Raw genomic sequence first — 21,709 nt, forward strand, 5'->3', positions numbered from 1 at the left:
GGTCCTGTAGCCTTTCCCACAACCCATTTCGAATCCTCTTTCTGTGCCCTTCTCCACAGCGATTTTCCTGGCTCAGAGATGTGAACATCCGCTTGAATAAATATTAACGCGTACTCTATGAGCAGTGCCCGCTCGCAAGTGTGCTGGATGAACAAAAGGCCCTGTTTACGAGTGCGCTTGAGGAAAGCTAAGGCATGGAGGGCCTCCGAGGGGCGGCTGTGCTGCGCTGTCGACTCACAATGGATTGCTGATTGAAACGCGCTCATAAGTTCCAGCGTACGGCGTTGGCGAAGACGGCGAAAATCCTCAACATGACTCGAAAAAGAAAAAAAAAATCTCTATTGAACCGCCGCGAGGACGGAGCTGGAGAAAATCAAGCTTATGAACTCACAGCCTCCACTTAAACTCATTTAAGACGGAGCTGAGAGGTAATTAGGTTTCTGGGAACAATAAGCACTCAGCACCTCGTGTTGCAGCTCCAGCCTCGCCTCGCCTTTGGTGTAATTAGGGGAGGTGTGAATTCCTCATCAGATGGATCGCCATCTGCATTCACACACTCGCGCGTTCATCCCCTCCAGTCCCGAGCTACGTGGCCCATGCACGCGATTACCATGCAGGAGGTGGAGATGTGGGAGCTTCTCTTCTATTTTTAAGGTTCTCTCTGCACTATGGGGCTGCGGCACCTCGCCACGAGAAAAGGGTAATCAATTCTGAATGAAGAGCCATAAAAGCTTTAATAATGCAGTCATTCTCTTATTGAGTGGTCCTGCACCCTCGCTCAGGAAGGGCCGATTGTTTTAGGAAGCTCCGGCGTTCCAATTACGAACCGCTGGAGCGTTTCCTAACAGCCTAAAGAGCGTTGGACGCAGTGAGGGTCCGGCGATCAGGACAATGAGCCCGGCAGTGTGGAGCTAATGTCCACCCGAGAAGGGAAACAAGAGAGACGCGTCACACGGCCGTCAATATCAACTGATTGCCAACTATTGACTTGCATCTCAGCCGAAGCTTGCAGAGCTTTGGCTGCTTTCTCAGAACTCAGCAACTGCCATCTTCTGTAATTTTAGACCCCCAGGTGTCCTTGATGGAGGAAGGGGAAATGGGGAATAGTTTATTATCACCAATAAATTCCATACAGAGGTGAGCACAATGTGATTAAAACTTGTGAGTACAAGTGCGAACAACTGCTTTAAAGGTATCACTCGTCCATTGAACGGATGGAGTTGGCGGACTTGCCCTCAAGAACTCAGAAGGAACATGATTAGTCCGGGTTTCAAAGAGGTGTTTAAGTATCATGGCCTAAAGAGTGCTTCAGAGACTAGTCCGCCCAAATACCCCAAAAAGCCAAGGCATGTTTTTCTTAAAAAGAAAAAGGTCACATTTACAAATATTGATTGGCAAAAAAATTTGGATATCAAAAGTTAATGGAATTAGCAAACAGAATCATCAGCTGTCTTTGTCCATGCTGACCAATTACACTGATTACAGTGTTATAGCTCTTACTCAAAATAATAAACATGACACCATCTTGGCCAAGAACGCCGCTTGCCTTCACAACAGCTAATGGCTAAATATTCCGCCGGGTTAGCTGAGTAATTGTCTGTTGTCAACGTGCCATGTATAATCATGAGTGACTCTCAAAGAGCGTGTGTTAATTGTTTTTTTTCTGTCTTTTTTTCCCTGCAGGTTGCCCTCTTCCCCATAATCGTCATGTCCTTGGCCAGGCAAACCCTCGGCACCTTCCAGCGCGTGTCTATGTCACGAACAGAGCACGGCAAAATGCATCATCCCAGACACCGCATCCAACACACATCCATTCATTAAAATGCACCATTCTTTCTGTATCTCTTCACCAATGCAAACATCTAGTAGACTGATATATCATGTTTAGTAAACTATTTTTGGTTGCAAACCACAGCTTCTGCAGATGTATGGCAGGTGAGCAGCTTAATTTAACATTGAAACAATGACATGAATTTGAATGGACAGAGAGACAGAGGTTATATATTCAGCTCGAGCTTCAGTTCTCTTCTTTTAATCACCACAGTCAGAGCACTCGTTTGGGCCAACTGTGTTTCATGGATGCTCGAGCATGAAAGAGAAATCTTGTTGGGTGGATCCATAGAAATAATGAATAAAAAAAGGGGCTTAAGAGTTTGTCACCACAAAATATAGCATTTTAATTAAGCTGCATTCCCCTGAGACCGCACTGCAAATACAGCTCTTTGGGTACCGCTGGGAGTCTGCATCGTTTCTAAGCTAATAATGTTGGCTACTGTATTGCTGATACACACGTGAAATTAATCTGGCTAATACGCATAGTGGATATATTACTGGATAATATCAGACTATGGTCATTAATGCTAATGGGGAATCATTACCGTAGTTTGCATATGAGATGTTTCCAAAATTAAACTGTCAATCAACTAATGCCTGCTCAGCTCCAAGGGTGAACTGTGCACAGAGTGGTTTGAGCCAAACATTTCCAACTCCAGCTTCAGGAGAAACATTTGGGAAAAGTGTGGTACATCAATTTCTTTATGCGAGTCATACAAAGAGATCAATCCCAATCTCTCTATAAAAAATTACGTTCAACAACAACAAAAGAGATGTGTAAACAAATATTTGCACTTTTATGGCGGGTTAAGTGCTGTAACAATTCTGGTTTCCAGACACTGTTGGTCTGCTTTAACATTACAATGTTACAATGTGCTATTTAGTTTTACGTAGGAGCCCTTACCTGCTTGTCCGGTAGCAATGCTGACAGCCGCAAACAGCCTTTGCGTGCGGCTCAGGTCCGACACCCCGTTGACAGCCTCCACCTCAAAAGTGTAGTTGGCGTGGGCGAGCAGATCCACGATGCTCACGTATGTGTCCACTAATCCCGACTGCGCAGGAGAGTATCCCACATTCGGCCCACACGGGACACACTCCTCGGGTTCCCAGCTGCAGCGTCGGCATATGACCCTGTAGGTGACGTCGTTGCGGCCGCCCGTGTCAGCCGGCAGGCTCCACTCCAGGCTGACGGTGGTCTGGTTGATGTTGTAGACCAGGTTCTGTGGCGCGGAGGGAGGTCCTGTCAGAGGTGGACACGGAGGAAGCCAGAATTAAACAACTGAGTGCCAAGGAAAGTGACAGCCAACAGTGTGCAATGACTGAATCTTTTCTTTCACTGTGCTCTGAGAAAGAAAAGGAAAAAAAAACACACACACTACAGGACATGCCAGCTCCAGCCCTAGAGCCAAACACTGACACTCAATTATAATAAGACTAGTACAGGTAGCCTACACTGGAAATAAGTCAGCTCTGGCAGGCACAAGGTCAGTGTTGGAGGGTTGTGAAATAAAGGAGTGGAGCCCAGAGTTTCAAAGGTGGATTCATTTTATAGTAGAGTTCGTGCAAAGCAGCGCAATGTCAGTTTCCTTTGTCATATTGAATTGCTTATGACATTTTAGATGTAGGGGGGTTTTCCAGTTTCAAGTCAGGCCCACTTAAACTAGCTAGTTATCACACTCAGAAACTTATCATAGTGAGTTTGTTGTCTTCTTACTTAAAATTATAAAAATTAGTTACCAAATGTCAAAACGCCCCCCACATTCTGCCATGATGACTCACATACAGTACCAGCCACATGCTGTCGTAATCATGCATGAGCACTGATCCTCACTTTATCTAGCTGCTAGCAGAGCAAAAGCTGCAATAATTAGGCAGCGTGACATATACGTAGTTCTACTTGAGGCTGCTTTATTAAGAAAATTATGTCTTACTAGCAGCTCTTGTAAATGTAACTTGACAGTTATTAGCGGACCTCAATTCCTTAAGTTCCTAACTAACATTCTCAAATCCAGTTAAATTTCGATTAAATCAAATCAAACCAATCAGTAAACGCTGCTTCATTTGACACAACATTTCAACGCTACTCATATCTGTTCTTTTGCAGTACACATTCAGTGGAAACGGAGCAGAAATGGCAATATGTAAGCTTTGACTTGCAGTTATGTTCTGTGCCACCTGATTAATAAAGTTTTTTTTTGCTGTTTGGTGCTAAGCAGATAGCCAATGGGTTCCAAATATATATATATATGTTTTATAAAAAGAATTGCCGACGGATGCTTAAGAGCTCCATAGAGCTGAATGGAGCATTTTGGAAACAACCTGATTTTTTTTTTACTCATGCATGCAAACATAGCTGCTGATTCATCCAGATGGACTTAGGGCTTTGTTTACATACCAATTGTTTGCAGCATCAAATCTGCAGCTGCTATGCAAATGATTGAGATGCTGTTTCATGGGGGAAAGCATCGTCCCTCCCTAAGTCTCCCTATTCTCCAAAAATATACAGCTAACACGGCAGGAGATTATGGCTTTACAGGGTTGCCTTGGAGAGCTATATCATACAGACAGCAGGACACTTAAAGTTAACGTCCTCCAAAAAAAGACTCAAAGACTGACTCGCCCACAGGATTTATGAACAAGATTTAAACCTGGATTATCACCGCCCTGTAACTGCCGTATAGAGTTTCACTTGACACACAGTAACGACTAGCTCTGCGCCATCGTAAGTGCATGGGACCACAAAGCCTTTGCCTGTAAATGTTCACGTAACTGCAAAGAGATTAGCTCGTCTCGTAAAACAATGAATAACAAATTGCTGCTTTCATCTTTCAAATTCCAGGCTGTTAGCTTTTATGGCCCCAGATGTTGATATGAATTAACTCCCCCCGAACACAGTAAAGATTATATGACTTGTATTCTTTGTTTATGAATGCGCTGAAAACATCTTCGTTCTGCTCTCTGGGAGGTTTAAAAACCGCTCTGCTTTTCTCAGGAAATACTTCTTAGAGCGAATCTGGGGGAGGGCCTGCACCACTCGTTCAATTTGTCACATTAACTTAAGAAAATGGGTCATGCATATGCACCAAGCCCAAAAACTGCTACCACAATATCCAGGCTCATTAATACAGCACTTAGGTTGTTTTTCCCTGTTCCACCCTTTAGAACGGAGGGCTCAACGGGAGACATCCATATTCATGATTATCGGGCGAGATAACAGACTGTGGACTGGGAAGATGAAAGAGCCACCTGTGGCAGGTGAAGCGGAGAGGAGTGACTGCTGAAAGCGCCACTCGAATTCAGCCCTGGCACTGACAACCGACCCCGCGCTCTCAATCTTCCCGGCAGACAAAAGGGAGGGTGGGCCATCTGCACTCGGGACACCCACGCACATGTGCACGCGCACCTTCCCGGTCTGGATCTTTTATCCCCACATTTCCATGGCCACGGATGATAACATCTCATTCCGCCCGTGCCACTCTCGTTTGGGTCCCAGGTGCCACAGATCAAAGCGGCGATATCTCGGCAACAAGAGGCGAAAGGAAATGAGATTGGACTGACCCTGGATCTGTGTGACCTCTTGTTTTTTTTCAGGTGCACACCACCTTGAAGGGTTTCTTCCTCCTAAAGTATGCTTCAAACGGGATGCTTGTCAGAACACCTTACATCCAATACTCTTTTCCCATTTGACACCTCGCATTAAAATGCGTTTTGGGTGATTGGGTTGCAATCGGATAGTTCTTGATCACATGAAAGTGCAGGTGTAAATGCACCCAAAATGCTTTGAGGGTGGACTCTAATCCTATCAATCCACATGGCCTATAACAGCTAGGCCTCTGTGATCGCTAGTGGATGTGATGTGCGGGGTTGGACAGATTTGGAAGCTTAGCCGGGACTACTAGAAGTTAATCAAGGGTTCTGGGCGAGTGGGTCAAAAAGTGACAAATCAGCAAGGTAATTTGTGCTACCATGTAAAGTTGTTTGTTGACGGGTCGGGTACGGGGGTTTGATTAACGCATATTTTTTGCGGATCAGGCAATGCGGACTGGCTCTCATACCTGGTTGGGTTCACTCACTTGAACCATTCACCTCTTTGAGCTCAAAAGAACGATCAGAGCTCAATCACAGCTCAATGTGGACACTGGAGACACATTTGATTAGCCTACCAGGTGTAAATGTAAACAGGTTAAATCATATCTAGATAAAATCCAGATACAAAATGCAGTTCAATGCAAGGTGTAATGGAGGTCTCCCTTTTTGGGTGGAAGCATCAAGTCTAGGTCCCACAAGTTTTGTAACAGACAATCCTAATATGTGTAGAGTAGAGTTAAGAGTGGTTTTGAACTTCTCTCTCAAGCTCTCTTAATCATTTGTCATTTGTGCAACGTTATACGAACAACGCCATGAATGAACTTTTGCGGGGAGACTGTCTGAAAGTATATTGTTCCCACTGGACAAAAAAACCCATAAACATCAGCTAACATCTGGCTTTGTTTTCAGTAGGAAAGGTTACAATCGGCATTCATTCTTAGGACAAATGACTCTTGACAGCGTGGACAATTTTCGGGATGTGACTGTTCGCTAACCCTGTTTTTCTGATGCGTACCTTACATAGAACTTCACACACCTGTAAAAAAAACTAATAACATGGTGACGTGGTAAGATGACACTAACCACTTTTCAGAATGATACTGATCCCCATCTTCTCTTTCTTCTTCCTCTGCCTTGGCATCACTCAAAATATGCTCTGTCTGGACTTTTAGCGATATGAAACTCTGCCCCCACTTCACCTACAGCACGGATTTGCGCTGCAGCCTGAGCCTTCCTCTGCCTGTCTGTCTGCTCATACTTATAGCTCAAGGGCTTGTCGCTCTTCCTCTTCTTTTTACTACTTTTTTTTCCTGCTCTCTGTCTCTCACTGCCCCCACTCTGTCTTATCTTTTCGTGTTCTCTGCTCTCTCACCCCTCCACCCAGTCAGGTTTCATTTCACGGATTAGCCCCCACAGCCTGAAATGTCTCAATCACTAGCTGGCTTCCCTTTCCAATGCTGTGTCTTTTTGTCGTCATAAATATGGAACACGTGCATGCACAGTTTTGGTCTCCTGCCGCATCATTTGCATGCCAACGTGGCGCAGAATTAGAAGCAGACCAAATTGCTCCAGAGCGTAAAGGTGGTGAGAAAACATTCCTTGGCTGCACAGACCTATCCCCTACATCTAATAATCTACCATATAGAAACATAGTATGGCATCGGATCGTCTTTAGGTCACGTTTCAAAGCCCGTCTCCACTCTGTGCAGAGTTGTGAGACCTGAGTAAATCCAAGCTTAGGAGAGAAGAATCCGGCGCTTATCTGCCTTGAGAGGTGCTCGGGGGTTGCCTTAACCCCTCCACAGCCTATTAGCCGGCTCTGCTCTAATTGGGGAGCGGTGGGGATGGGGGCGGCAGGGGTGAGTGGCATTCAAATCGCCCATGAGGTAATCCTGGCTCTACAAATGTGTGTGTTGTGACCCCACCCCCACCGTGACCCAGCCTCTAATGATGCGGCCGCAGCAGGACTCATGTGAGGGAAGCCACGCAGGAGAGAAGAAGCCCAAATAAGTTCTGTTTTAGCCGAAGGGCCTCCGGATGTCGTCGTAATAAACCGAATTTCAATACCATTTCAGTGCCAGGCTGAATTCAGTCATAGATTTGCTGCTCGTGCAAGCTAAAATTCCATTTCAGCCTCTGGAGAGAGCATGATGGCACATGGACAGTAATAAAAAAGTAAAAGGAAGGCATTCAAAGACTGTGTTTAAACAATACACAATCTTAGAATAATGACCACTGTGATTATTCAAATTGTGAGCAGGATGCTTTTACATAAACTCTTAGATGACTTATATGGGGTGGAATTTGAGAATCTTGTTGTGATTGAAGTGGCTGCAAAACCATATTTGCATAGCCTTTTGTAATTATGATGAGGAGGAACAAATTCATGCAGCAATTTACATAGAATTTACATGTTCATGATCAGGACCTGGACAGAGAGGCTTTATGTTTCAATCGCCATTGTTTCCAATCAAAACGTCTAAGTTAATGATAGCGTGACTTTCAGATTTGGTCATTTTCGTGATACGTTGTGTGCTTTCCCCAGCATTGATCTTAGAGGATTGCTTTGGTTTATTACATTATGGGTCTTATTTTCTAGTTTTAGCTTTCATTAATATAAAGTCAACTTTGTTCTCACTAAAGAAAAAAATGATTAAGTGCATATAGATAATGGGTGGAAGGTTTAATCTTCTACTGGGCATAGTGAGTAACTGCCTGGAGGCCTGGATCAATAAATCTAAGTTTGTACACCCAAAAACAACAGTGTATATGGACAGCTGTTGACAACTGCAAACAAGACAAACATGTAGTAGTTCTGTTTATTCTGCTTGGATGAGTTGCACGGACAAGTCCAGACAGGACTGTGAGGTCACAACTATTTGCACCAGCGGACCCTCGCATACTCTCAGGGCTCCAACTTACTTGAGCGGTAGTTACTTTGTAGAAATTTGATCAGTTGCTAATTTGCTCTGTCCATTAAAGCACAATATAAAGTGATATAGTAAGGGCAGTCTTTCTACTTCATACCATTACCACACCTCCGTCTTAATACCTACATATTCATGAGGTCCTGTTTTGTTGAAGGATCTTGTGTCAAAATGTAGATTTAGCATCCAACAATCGTTTGAAGATAAATTGCTTTTATAGAACATATATTTAAATGAAGTTGCTTTCCATCAAAATATAACCAAAGAAGGGGGGGGGGGGCACAGCTCAGTGTTACTCAGAGGCCTCGCTGTTGGTTCATCCAGCCCTGACCGAAGTATATGCTGAAATGTGGGAGCTTTGCGACGTTGCTACAGCAAGGTCTGACGGGGGCAAGAAACTCAAGCAGTCCCACTATCAGACAGGTTGTAAACAAACTAACAGTTGAGCCACATTATCTAAAGTGAATGCACCCTGAAATGTTGGTTTTACTCCCAACGGCGCAGCAATGGAAGTATAGCAGGATGCCCGAAACAAGGCGTTGTGTATTAAACTTGAGTTCTTGGTTATGTTAATCCGGGCCTTCAGACATCTGGTAGCAACACTAGCCCTCTACATTCTGCAGCCCTTCCACAGTCCCCTAGCAACTCTAGGCAGGACGGACCCTGTAACAGACGTCAACTTGTCGAGGTGGCACATTTTTAAGGGGTGGGGGCTGAGAGGAGACGACTTCTCACAACTGCCCTTCTCAGCCCCCTAGCTTGCACCAGCGCCACTCGCAGCTGTTGCGTGATTGATGCCCACTCCCCAACCTGTCAACAACTCCTGCCTGTGTGTAGCCCTCTGGGGAAAACGCCTCCCCATGGCCGTCCCCCGTATATCTCTAATATTCTCACAACTTTGCATATGAATGGCGTAGACAAACGTCCTGAAAAAAACAAACGCATTTTCATCCTTCCACCCCCTCTGTCTACAGACACATTGCATGGGAAACAATGTATCTGGAGCTATATGTTTTTGGAACTTCCTCCCTCATCTTTATTCAGCGTTGATTCGGCTTAACATGTCCCCACATTACATCTTGTCTCATTTCCTCTCAAATCCACATAGACACTTTCTTAATCTCTGTGTGCCAGAGATCCATCTCACTGTTTTGCTAAGGCCTACGATACGGTGGCTTTACAAACTCCTATTTAAAAAGAAAAAAAAAATCTGTCAATCATGCTATTTGTTCAGGCAGTGCAAATTCATTTTCAATTACAACTCACTCCTGGTCTGGATGAAGCTTGAAAAAAAAAGGAAATCAAACTGACTATTGGTCACAGTGACTTAATCCAGCGATGAATGAGGAAATGCACGTACAGGAAGGCTGCAAAAAAAAAATTGTGCCGGGTGATTGAGGAGGAGAGCAAAGCTATTCATAAGAGTTGAAAATACATATTTACATATAGTGGTATGGGGTCATCAAGTGTAGACCCAGAGTTAATGAAAATGAATAATGGAAAGTGTGCATTAGGCAACTTCAGTAATTACTACGCTACTTGGCCAAGGTGATTACCCAGAGGGGAATAGCCAGAGGACACAGGAAAGAAGTGGGAACTTTCTACTGCATGCCTAAGTCCTGTGTGGGATGTTGGAGTGAAGCGTTAACAGCTGATTAGGATGGTTGGAGAAGTGAGTAATGGACCTGTCTTTTAGAACAGGATCTGTATGGTTGCCTCCCCGCTACACACAGAGACTGGTGGTTTGTGGTCATTTGCCGGCCTCAAATTAGCTTAGCCTGAGTTATGTCCTTGTTTGTGTCAGACGGCGATGGGCATGGAGTTCAGGATACCAATCTGAGCCCTTTCTAAGAAGTTTATGTGTTCAAATTGAGGTCACGGAATTCATTCACCAGACACTACTTATTTTCAATTTCTACAAATTCTTCTATCAGACGTTCCTACTTGTCTGGCTTATTTGTCTCTTCATAAGTTCTTTCTCAACAGCAGACAGCGCAGCCACAAGTGACTGTTTCGGGATAATGCCACTTCAGCTGCTTTAAAGACACCATCATTAGGAGGTCTGACTCAGAGCAAAAGGAATCTCACCACAAGCAGAAAACAAACACATCTCCTGCTGAGCTACGCTATGTTTCCTTCTTTTACATTCGAGATACAACCATAGAAATGCTAACATGTGACATACTATGAAGGGAGAGGTGGGGCAGAGTCATTGTGCTGCAAGTAAGTCTCAAGTCTTTGCACTAAAGTCCCAAGTCAAGTCCTTACATTTGACAGGCAAGTCCTGTGTCAAGACTGACAAGTCCCGCATCAAGTCGCAAAATAAGACTTACATGTCCCTAGTCAAGACTTACAAATCCCAAGTTATGACAGAGGAGTCCTGAGTCAAGAAAGGCAAGTCCCAAGTCAGGACTGACACGTCCCAAGTCAACAAAGGCAAGTCCCGAGTCAAGTCCCAAGTAAAGACTGACAAATCTTGAGTCAAGACTGACAACTCCCAAGTCAAAACAGGCGATTCCCAAGTCAAGACTGACAAGTCTCAAGTCAAGACTGACAATTTCTAAGACAAGAATGACAAGTCCTGAGTCTAGACAGGCAAGTACCAAGTCAACAAAGGCAAGTCCCGAGTCATGTCCCAGGTAAAGACTTAGAACTCACAAGGCCTAAATATTGAGGTCCACAAACCAAATGGGTGAAGTCAATGTGACTATGTCCACCTCTTCTATACAGTCTATGGCAAGAACATTACCAAAACGTGATTATAGCAGCATTTGATGAATATCTGTTTCCCAGAGGAACACTCTATATGCTCAAAACATGACTAGCAAAAATAGAGTGCCATCACTCACTATACTTTTGTGGTAAATCCAGCCCACAGCAGCTAAATATAAAAAGAAAATGGCTGCCTCTCTAGACAGTCCACTTGCTCATGTGCTGAGGGAGCAGTTAGAGACAGACCCAAATACTGAGCACATTTCTTCGAAATCTTGCAAACATTGAGAGGAAAACAGCCAGCTAAAATGCAAAATGGAAGCTTGATATTTCGATGACAGATAATGCTTGTAGAAAACCGTTGCTCATTAACAACGAGAGAGAAAACTTTCTTATCCAAGTAATGATCTATTTTTCCTTGCAAACCTCTATTTTGCCCGCTGTTTTAATGTGTTTTTCTCGATAGTAGTATTCACTTTAATGAACCTACACCCAGCAGACACATTACTTTTCCAACTAATAACGGAATTCTAAGAATCTGAGAAAAAGTGCAAACTTCTGAGGCATCTGCCAAATAATTCATGACCAAAGAACACACCTGTGCACTGACAATGGGTTAAAAATAAATGGAAAGAGTTTGGCAGAAACGAGCTGCTTCACAGACCCCTATGAATGACATGGAATCCTTTTATATGTCATATTTACAGTATCAAATCCAAAACTCCAATCCATGTAATCCTGTCTTTGATTCTCCAATTCAATGCCCAGACAAGTCAAGGCGTCGCTGGTGACGTTCTACTATTTGCACAATATCTCACCAGCAGTTTCTCTCTGACACACACACACACACACACACACACACACACACACATTAGAGATTCTTACTTGGCCTACTTAACGAAAAAAAACGGCACTGCTCGGGATGAGAACCGGGCATGCAGATTTTCCCCTTTACGCATATCTGTTTTTGTTGTTTCTCATCCACATAAAAATGCTACAAATAAAATCACCGCAAATGTTAATTTAACCAGAGCTTGTTCTCAATAGATATGTGAAAAAAAAAAAAAAAAAAAAAAAAAAGAAGAAGGGGCTCGTATTTAGCAGCCAGAAGCCTGTGGCCATATCCAGGAGTCTTGTGATACATTATCAGTAGAATGAAGCTGGCACACAGATAAGGTGCAGAGATTATGTTTAGGGGTGCTGTTTACCTCCAGAGATAAAGCAGAGTGCTAACATTGCCCCGCTGGGGTGTGACACTCCCTGTTGCACAGTAGCTGAAGGCAACAGGGAAAGAAACAAACCCCTACTCCAGGAGCACCTTGAAATAAACTTGCTTCAGAATGGATTTGGAGCAAATCAGCCCCACCCCTTTCAGACCGAATTCCCCCCCCCCCCGGCCTGTGTAAATAAGCCATCAATGGCTGTCACATAACCGTAACACTGGCCAGGACAAATGAAGACGCAGGGCGCTGCCGCTGCTGACTGTAATTGCAATCTTTCAGACGGGAAATGGCAAATTGCTTCTCTCACCATTAGCAACCAGCTAAGACAGAAAACAGACACGGAAGCCTGCAAACATAATTATAATGACACGCTGGGAGGCAGAGGAACTGCCACAGAACACATCTGGGGCCTTCATGAGGCCAATGCGGACTGACGGAACAGGTCTGCCGTGGGCTCTGGAGTGTAGTTTTTTTTTTTTTTTTTTTTTTTGCCTTGCATGTGCGTCTGTTTAAATTCACATCCCAACAAGTGCTGTGTTTGCATAGCAACGGCATGGCGGATACTCACTGGTGCAGGCCACAGATGGAGGGTCAGAGAGCGCTCGGTAGTAACCGTCCTCGCAGTCGCAGCGCCAGGAGCCCTCGCGGTCGTTGAAGCTGTGCGCTGGACAGCGAGAGCACTGAAGGTCCTGGGAGGAGGACTTGTAGAAACCACGTCCGCATGCTGTTGAAGGAAAAAAACAATAAACAAAAGGATGAGGTCAAGGAAAAGAGAAGAAACATACCCTCTTTGCACAGACAGTTTTATTTGTCATGTTATTGTCAGTTCCTCCCAAATCCTAGCATACTGAAATTTGTTAAGCCCTCTGAGGCAAATTTGTGATTTGTGATTTTCGGCTAAACAAAATAAATTTAATTGAAATCCCTATATTCAAGTTTCAGATCATCGGATCCCTTGAATTTGGTTCAAAGAGGAATTTGGTTCAAAGAGGAATAATGACCAAGATATGTGTTAACTAAGCAGTCAGTAATGGGTTAAAATGGCCATGCTGGCATGTAAAAAAAGAAAAATCTATTACACCAACCCTTAACCAGAAACCTAGAATTCTCACAGTTTTTATTTAGTAAACCCCGGCAAAGCCAGGTTCACAAAGCGTTTATATTCACAGACAAACGTCTCCAGGTGATATTTAATTCAGTCCTGTGCAAACACAGCCTGGTAGAGTCGTCACTTCACACCTTAACACCCATCATGAAGAGAAGAGGGCATGACAGAACAAACCCCTGTACTTGCATCTTGGAGCAGCCAGTATTTCAGTCTCCACCTACCTCCCTCGGGCCTTTTATCAAGTAGACTGAGAACGTAAAAAAAACCCATCTCTAATCTCCCGTGTAGGCATTCTCAAGGTGAATAACGAGGCTAATGAATCCTCAGGTCAGTGGAGGGGTCAGACTTGTTTATGACAAGTCCTATCTCTGAGAGGAAACATTCTTCTGAGGAGCGGAGGAGATGAGCGTTAACACATCGAGCATGAGCTCATGGATCATTTCAACATTTTTTACCTTCGACCGAGACGGTAAACAAACCTGATGGACTGACATGACTAATCAAGGAGGACTCAGCGCTGTCTGTGTGGTGGGATAGTCATTTCGCTGCAGCCCTGTCTCCTAAAACATGACACTCCCACACAGCTTAACTGCAATTACATTTGTGTGGGGAAAGGTATTATCTTTCGGATTATGGTTGCAGTTTTAAAGACTTGTTGTAAAATGAAAAAAAAAAAAAGAATAAAACCGCAACAAAACTACTTAGTTGGGTTTTGTGAAACATCATGGATCTGCTTATAATAAGTTTGTTGGTTAAGTTATTTGAGTTACAGACGTAAACTTAAATGAGACCTTGAGAACATTGACCTTTTGGTACACGAACAGCGGCCTCCTGGGTGAAAGTCCTGTGTTTGTTTGACCCATCCATCCAGATTTGTTATATGTCAAAAACAAAATGAATCCAGGACTAAATACATTTTCCTCAAACCATAATTGGCAAAGCAGTTTCATTGCCTGGGAGCGTAACTTTCAGGAGACTTTCAGGCTGTCATACACTTATAACAAAATTATTCACCCACCCACCATTTCTCTTAAGTTACAAATGACTCCCATGACAGCGAGCAACGACAAAAGATGGAATTTAAACGGCAAGAAAATACTGACTCGTAGAAACTTGCATGCATTTGTATGGAGTAAAATGTCTATTCTGGGTCTGGCTATTTTAGCCTCGGAGTCGACTAATCCGCAGTGACCGGCTGTGTGTGCAAAACCGAGCTCAGCCTGGCGAAAAGAAGAAAAATAAAAGGGGGCTGCAATCCAGGCCACATGATTTCTTCAACAAATCTGCAAGAAATCTATACTTCTGTGAATAGCTCTGCATACAAACTATCAAATTATACCCAAAATGCATTTTTCATGAGCCGCAAGGGGAAATGAGTAATAGTTGACATACCCCAACCACCCCATTACAGATCTGGGTTCTGCTATTTCTTTATTTCCGTTTAGTTTTTTTCAGGGAAATACATGTGTCAGGTTCCGGAATAAGAGGGATAAAGGGATCTGAATTTTTTCTCGTCGTACCACTTCCAGAGCGGTGTGAAGAGGAGGCCGGGGCTCAGGGTATCCCCGTTTCAGGGACATGAAAGCCCTGTCATTCTCCATTTATCGCACTGCCACGGCCTCGTGAAACAAGATCTTTTTTTTCCTTTCATGAGGGGTGAAAGAAAAAAAAAGGACATGATTTTATCTCTAATCTTTCTTTACCTTTCCGAGCCGTTAATTGAAAACAGAGCCGTGAGGAGGCTCTGCGAGCGAGCAAGCGGATCTTGAATGCTGACCGGGCGAAAAAACACATACACAGAGAGTGCTTACTCGTCATATTGAGCTGCTTTTTGCCGCATGTTTCACGTCTGATGAGCGATAGCTTTTTGACAAATGGGGAAGGGAAGCCGCGTATCTGATGCGGAGTATAAACAATCCCCCCGTGGATGTTGGTGATGACACTGGAGGGCTTTTCTCCCGCAGGTTAAAGAAGTGTTTAAACATTCGGATAAGCCAGCGTGTCTGTTTGCCGTTGGGTTTCTGAGAGCTCATCTGCTGGGTGGCCGCTGTGCTATCTCCCAATGCGACGACCACCACCACTTCAGCAGACAGGAGCATCCAAACCTGGGATTAAGACGAGCAGAAGGCCGGGGGAGGGGAGAACATCTATAGTTAACTTTATTGGATAACGCCAATTTATAACCTCTTATCATCATAGCTTTAACAGTATTTATGTTAATAAGACATGTGCTTTCTCTCCCTAAATACCAATTCCAATACCCAAACTCAAAGTACCGTTCACTGATCAATACCTGTGCTCCTTCTCCCCAAATTTAAGAGCCTTAGACATCATACATCTGCATAAAACAAATAAATCAATAAATTATTCATCAAGTTCTGAACAGCAGTTTTTCAGTTTTTTTTTGTTTTGTTTTTTAACTCCAGCTGCCAAAGGCTTTTGTTAAAAAATGTAATTCATTTTTTACTGAGGCCTTCTCCTTTATCAAACTTTGAGCATGTAACAAAACTATTTTTCCCATTCAACTGTTCAAAACAAACCTCCTGTAGAAAATGTCTAAATTTAGGTCTAGGAAAAAACTTTATGGCGTCAATCTTGCAGTTTTTTTTAAATTAAAGGGTAACTTTGGTATTTACAATGTGTTTCCAATATAATCACATGGGGCAACTCCTCACGTCAAATGTAGTTGCTTGGTATTGCCACTGATAACCAGACTGTCAACCGAAAGGTAAAGAAAAATGGTTTTATTTCATTGTAAGGTCCTTTCCATGATTATGTCAGGCACTTTTAATAACAATCCGAGCCTGTCAAAATACAATAATATACCCTTTTAAGTTTTAATCAGGGACATGGACCATGTACAGAAGCATCACTCTCACACCAAGAGATGCTTTTGTACCAGATTAAGCCATAAACCCAGAAGCTAATTGTGCAGTCCCTGGGCAGGTAGTCACAAATGTTAGCTGAACATAAATCATAATTTCATAATTTTGAACAGTTTCACATTAGAGGCCAATTACCACCTTTGTATCAAAAGGCATTTCTTACAAAGCAAATGCGGGAAGTGGCGTGGTATTAGCAGTGGCTTTATACATCGCCAGCTCTCGGCAGCACATTGACAGAAACTAAGAGAAAACCATTTAATGTGAGCAATACTAATCTGCTTAAAATGGTCGGTATCGGCACCAGAGCTAACATAACTTTAGGCTTGTTTACAACCTCTATGATGGTGTTTTCTTGCCCCATAACACTGTTTCCGTGTGCCCTAAGAGCCCTGTTCAAATAATCTGGACTTGCCCTTTAGCTACAGCAAAACTCAGTACATTTTCCATGCTTTTCACTTAATATTTCCCAGCAAAAACCCATGCGTTTATCAGCGCGTCCAACTGGGTTTTGGCACCCGGAAATGTTTACAGAAGCAACAAGGTGGCAAATGAGGCCTCAAAAAAAAATTTAATGCCTGTATGACAAGGGGCAACTAAGTGCTTCTGCAGCTCTCCCCACCGCTGGCAGAGCATTGAGTGACAAGTACAAACACAGCCATCCTGATCCCGGCATTCCAGTCCAGGCTCACACTGACTCGCTGCTGGCGTCTCTCCCGTTCCTGGCACCAGACGCTGAAGAGACACCCTCAGTCCGAGATGGGACGATGATAGTGGGTGAGAGGTTCTTTATGGACCGTCCCTTTAGCGACACTTTCCCTTTAAGTGGGGAATATCTACGAAGCGATCAAACCAAGTCTGTTAATGCAGCGGCTTTCTATGACTGACACCTTACTGGCATACGCTGACACACAAACATGTTAAAACAGTGTACGAAACTACATCCACTGACTTTGACTGGAGGTCTTAACAGTCCAATGTGTAATTACATTTGTAAGGATGAAGTGTACAAGAGTGACTTCTTGGGTTAAAAAAAAAGAAAGGGGCCCATTTACGCAAGTCTGGTCCTCTTCTGGCACAGATAAAGGCAGACTAATGGTTTGCGCTCGTTGAAACTGGTCCTTTAAAAGAAAAAGCTCAGCGGCAGACACAACAGTCGGCTTATTTACGACGCTGAGAAATTAGTCAGTCCTCGGAGAAGCGGGGTTGAGGTTTTGCAGAGAGGAAAAAAAAGAAGTTGTCTTACATTCTAGCCAGTTCCTCGGCAGGCTACAGAGCCCAGCATCTGTAATTTCCCTTCCAGTGGTCAAGCACTTTGATTCAGTGAGGTGTGGGTGAGGGAGGGTGGAGGGGGGACGACAAGCTGCAGTCAGCAATTTTATACAGAGGGAGGAAGAGGAGAGGTCCTGGGAGTAGCGGGGACAGACATAATCAAACGCTCCTGTGACTTTGGTGTCTCAATCACAGCGCACACACACACACACACACACACACACACACACACACACACACACACACACACACACACACACACACACAAACACACACACTGGAATAGAGAATAAAATAAAGACCTTCTTATCTCATGCAGACACACACACATAGACAAAAAAAAGAAGACAAAAAACAATCCCTATTTTTCTAAGATCGGTTTATTTCTCTTCCCCTCTCCGAGCTGACCTTCTTAACATTCTTGAATTGCATCCAGTTTCTCACACACTTTGGCAGTGTCATGACACTCCGGGGGTGAGGGACAGAGAGGGAGGAGAAGGGAGGGAGGAGGAGGAGGGAGGGAGCAATGAGTGCTTATGCGACAGCCTGACATATCCCCTTCCTGGCCAAAATAGAAAATAATTATCCCCCTTGTCTGGGAGGTGGCGGTTTCTCTTTCAGTTAATCTAGTGACTTTGCTGGAAGACCCTATTCGTTCTCTGTGTAGCTTTTTTTCTAGCTTTCTATGTATTTGTCAGAGCTGGTTAGTAAAGTCAAATGTGGAGAACAACGTTATGATCAAGTGTCGGAAGCTCTAAAATGTTGAATCTGACCAAACCAGATCAAGAATGCAGCATCACATTTGTAGTCCCGTTCTGACCAAGCTGTCCTTGTTACACTGGGTGTCTGCATAGGCGGACGTGTGGTCCATGTGGTCGGATATATTTCGGGGCTGTATGCGTATGTCTTCAGAAGAAGCGGACCCTTCCTGGAAAGGAAAGTGTCAGAAAAAGTGTTGCATTGGTGCCGCCATTCAGAAACTGGAAACCGTGCTTCATCGCTAGCTTACAACCCACAAATCCAATCAGGGTCACAACCCTTATTACTACTGAGCCTGGATAACTCTAGCTGGTCCAAACAGGGCAGCTGGGATATTGAGTTTCCCCCCCCCATCTGTCTCAATATTGCTGTGCGACAGTGCTGCAGTGTGGGAAACGTGGGAGATTCCCTTTTTTGATTTTTAACAGACTGCCAGAGCCGGAGTGCGAATGACTAGTGTGGGCTTTTTCTGTCTCCACGGTCCTAGCATGATGAGTCCTGTCAGGGCCCCTGTCTACTCCTGCTGCTGCCCCTCCCGTCCGGCCTGATTATGTGTTAAATCCGCCCGTGTGTCGGGATGGATGTGGAAAGAATGCGCGCGGGAAGGGGAGCCGAGCGGGGCCGGCCGAGACCCAGGGAGAGCGGCCTGGAGATAGCACCCCATTAGAGTGATAAAAGAGGCAGAGGGAGGAGAGCGGCCGACAGGACCGACATGCAGGGCCCCCGCCGCTGATGAATGCCAGGTGGAGCGGGTCAAGCGTGATAAAGGAAACAGCTTATTTTCTTATTGATGAAAAAAAAAAAAAAATCATAGCCGCTAAGATAGGGAAACGTCTTTATAAATATCAACTCTACAACACACGCCCGGTCTGATCTGGAGCCTGTCGCATGTGGTTTATAGGAGTATGTTTCCTCCCAATGTCTTTTGTCTTTGTCTGCAGAAACTATACATCCAATGCTGACTTGGCCCTTTCATATACCTCTGAACAAGTCTGTGTATCATCTGAAATGTTCCCATATCTAAATTGTTTCTATCTGCTGGTGCTCCAGCATTTCAGGCTGTATTTCTGATACTGGTATCGGGACAAATCTAGTTAATGGTGGCCAGGGAGCTCATGTTTTTGCTTCCTGGCAGGTCGACTTGCCCATGCTCAAATGTTAAATGTTGTGTAAACCAGGCGGCAACCTCCGGTTCTGAAAAGTAGAGCAAATCCAGAGGTGTCTTAAATCGGCATTCCCTCTAATGTCCAGCAGGGGATCAAATCCTCTGGTTGCAAAAATAATTCTGATTGTATAGAAAGTCAATGAGTAAATACTTCTCACTTGATTTTATTCCCTCAGTTCTCAATCGCTAGTTTCAAGTCTTCTTCAATACAGCATGATGTTCATTTAGTAAATTATGGTCCATTTAGAGTCAAATAAACCATAGATCAGGGTATGATTTAAGGTGGGCTACCTTGTGATTGACAGGTCGCTACCAGAGCGGTATACGTCCTCTTTATGTAACTCGCTCGCAGTCCAAATATGGTCACATTCATTCACTGGCCGCAAAAAGCCAAGATGGCAACTGCCGTAATCCAAGATGGCGACGGATAAAACGCCCAACTCTAGGCTTCAAAACAGCAGTCCAACCCTCTAACCAATGCTGATGTTGTGGTGAGTACTACTTCCACTTCTTATAAGCAGCCAGACGAGACGTTGGCCTAAATAAAAATCTTTTTAAATGACGAGAATTGAGGAATGCGTTCTCCTTAAAACGAACTGATCGCTTCTATTACATTGCGATCCGTTGTTAATACTGTCATAATAGTTCCCTGTAAGCTATTTCAAAATACCCTGTGTACCGCTGAATGTTCAGACAACCATGAAATGTTGTTTAAAAACCCCAACTCCTGCCCATGTGCTTTTCCTTTTTTTTTCTTATACTTCCAGGGGCATGCAATTAGAGTCTGTGACCGTGCGTCGCGGCTATATAGAAAGATGTCAATAGCTCAACGCAGAGCTTATTCCTTATGCATTAATGCTGCCTGGGGCCCGTCTGTGTGTGTGTGTGTGTGTGTGTGTGTGTGTGTGTGTGTGTGTGTGTGTGTGTGTGTGTGTGTGTGTGTGTGTGTGTGTGTGTGTGTGTGTGTTGCTCTGATTAGATGTGACTTATGTTCTTTGCCTCCAATAAATGGTAGGCCCGGGTGTGGACATTCATCAGGCTCTGTTTACTGGCATTTTATGCATGCTGAACTATGGCTGCATCTCTTTTTTATGGACTAAAGCCTGTGGTGTTTTCCCCTACAATGTAAGAGGCAGTACATCTTGTGAGTAATTTCTGAGCAACACAGGCAGGCAGACCTGGGAAAGAAATAAAGAAATAAAGAAAAAAAACTCCTAGCCGAGTATATTTCTCCTACTTGAAAAGCCAGAGGACAGCTCAATTGATCTCGTCTTGCGGGTGATGTGTTGACTTTTGTAGCTGCAAAGGTTTTGGAGGAATCAAGTGCACCTGGAAGGAAGACGTTATTTATTGAGCTCGCCGCAGTGCTGTTTGACATTTTTGTTCGTAGCATTGCATCATCTAAACTGCGTTCAGCGTATTCTAATATCATGCTTAAGAATTATTTTGTTATTGGGTTTTTTTCTAATTTGTCATATTCAAACATTGTTTTTTAGTCTGATCACAGGAGGAAAAAAGAAAGCTGCAGGTGAATTTTTTTTTTCTCTTTCCTCAGAGCCTGTTTCAGCGCTCCAAATCTCTCTTGTTATTCTTCTTTCAATAAAGAAAGAGACGCTCAGCAGCTGGGTTTTTGCCGGCAGACATGCTAATCTCCCACTTAAAACAAAGAAAAAGAAAGGACTGATGCTGTGGTGAAAGTCTTTTTCACGGGTCAGAGATTGTTTTAATGTCAAAACTCCCTTCCAAAAACAAGTTAATTTTCAAACAAGCGACACATCCCGAGGGCATCGTAGGAGGAAGGGGAATCTCGGAAACGGCGTCAAAAAAGGCCCAGAAAGTTTAAACAGTTAGGTAATCTGATGTCATAGTGTGCTGGATCCTCCCTCCACCCCACACATACTTGGAATGACTCTGTCTGGCTGCCTGCAACACTCCACACATACAGACAACCAGCCCATTCATCCGAGGTACCTGTGCTTAGCGGGAGATAAGTAGCTTTTCCATGAGAAACAAAGAGAAGATTAGCATTCCCTTAGACTGTGTTGGAGGGCATGTAGCTTTGCCCTCCGAGCAGGGAACACTGAAGGAGTTTTAGTTTTTTTTGCAGCAAAGATCAAAGCCAGACACTGATTAAGTTATCCTCCAAAAAGCTGAAGCTAATGCTCCTGCTATGGTGTAAGTACTGCTGCATCTTTACTTGAAAGTGGGACAATGTTGGAATGAAAAAACAACACTTCCAT

General features: G+C 43.9%; 1 protein-coding gene across 6 annotated transcripts in view; it reads right to left on the bottom strand.

The window, feature by feature from the left end:
* The window catches only part of epha7 (eph receptor A7), an 83,238-nt gene that overhangs the window by 48,911 nt on the left and 12,618 nt on the right, over positions 1-21,709 (bottom strand). For all 6 annotated transcript variants that reach the window (XM_054618838.1, XM_054618837.1, XM_054618842.1 and 3 more), the window contains exons 4-5: positions 12,852-13,007; positions 2,738-3,073 (exon numbers count right to left, since the gene is read on the bottom strand). In XM_054618838.1, the coding sequence (XP_054474813.1) occupies positions 2,738-3,073; positions 12,852-13,007 (492 nt within the window). The remainder of the gene's footprint in view (positions 1-2,737; positions 3,074-12,851; positions 13,008-21,709) is intronic.

The sequence above is a fragment of the Anoplopoma fimbria genome, chromosome 18 (assembly GCF_027596085.1).
Source record: "Anoplopoma fimbria isolate UVic2021 breed Golden Eagle Sablefish chromosome 18, Afim_UVic_2022, whole genome shotgun sequence".
NCBI classification, from domain to species: domain Eukaryota; kingdom Metazoa; phylum Chordata; class Actinopteri; order Perciformes; family Anoplopomatidae; genus Anoplopoma; species Anoplopoma fimbria.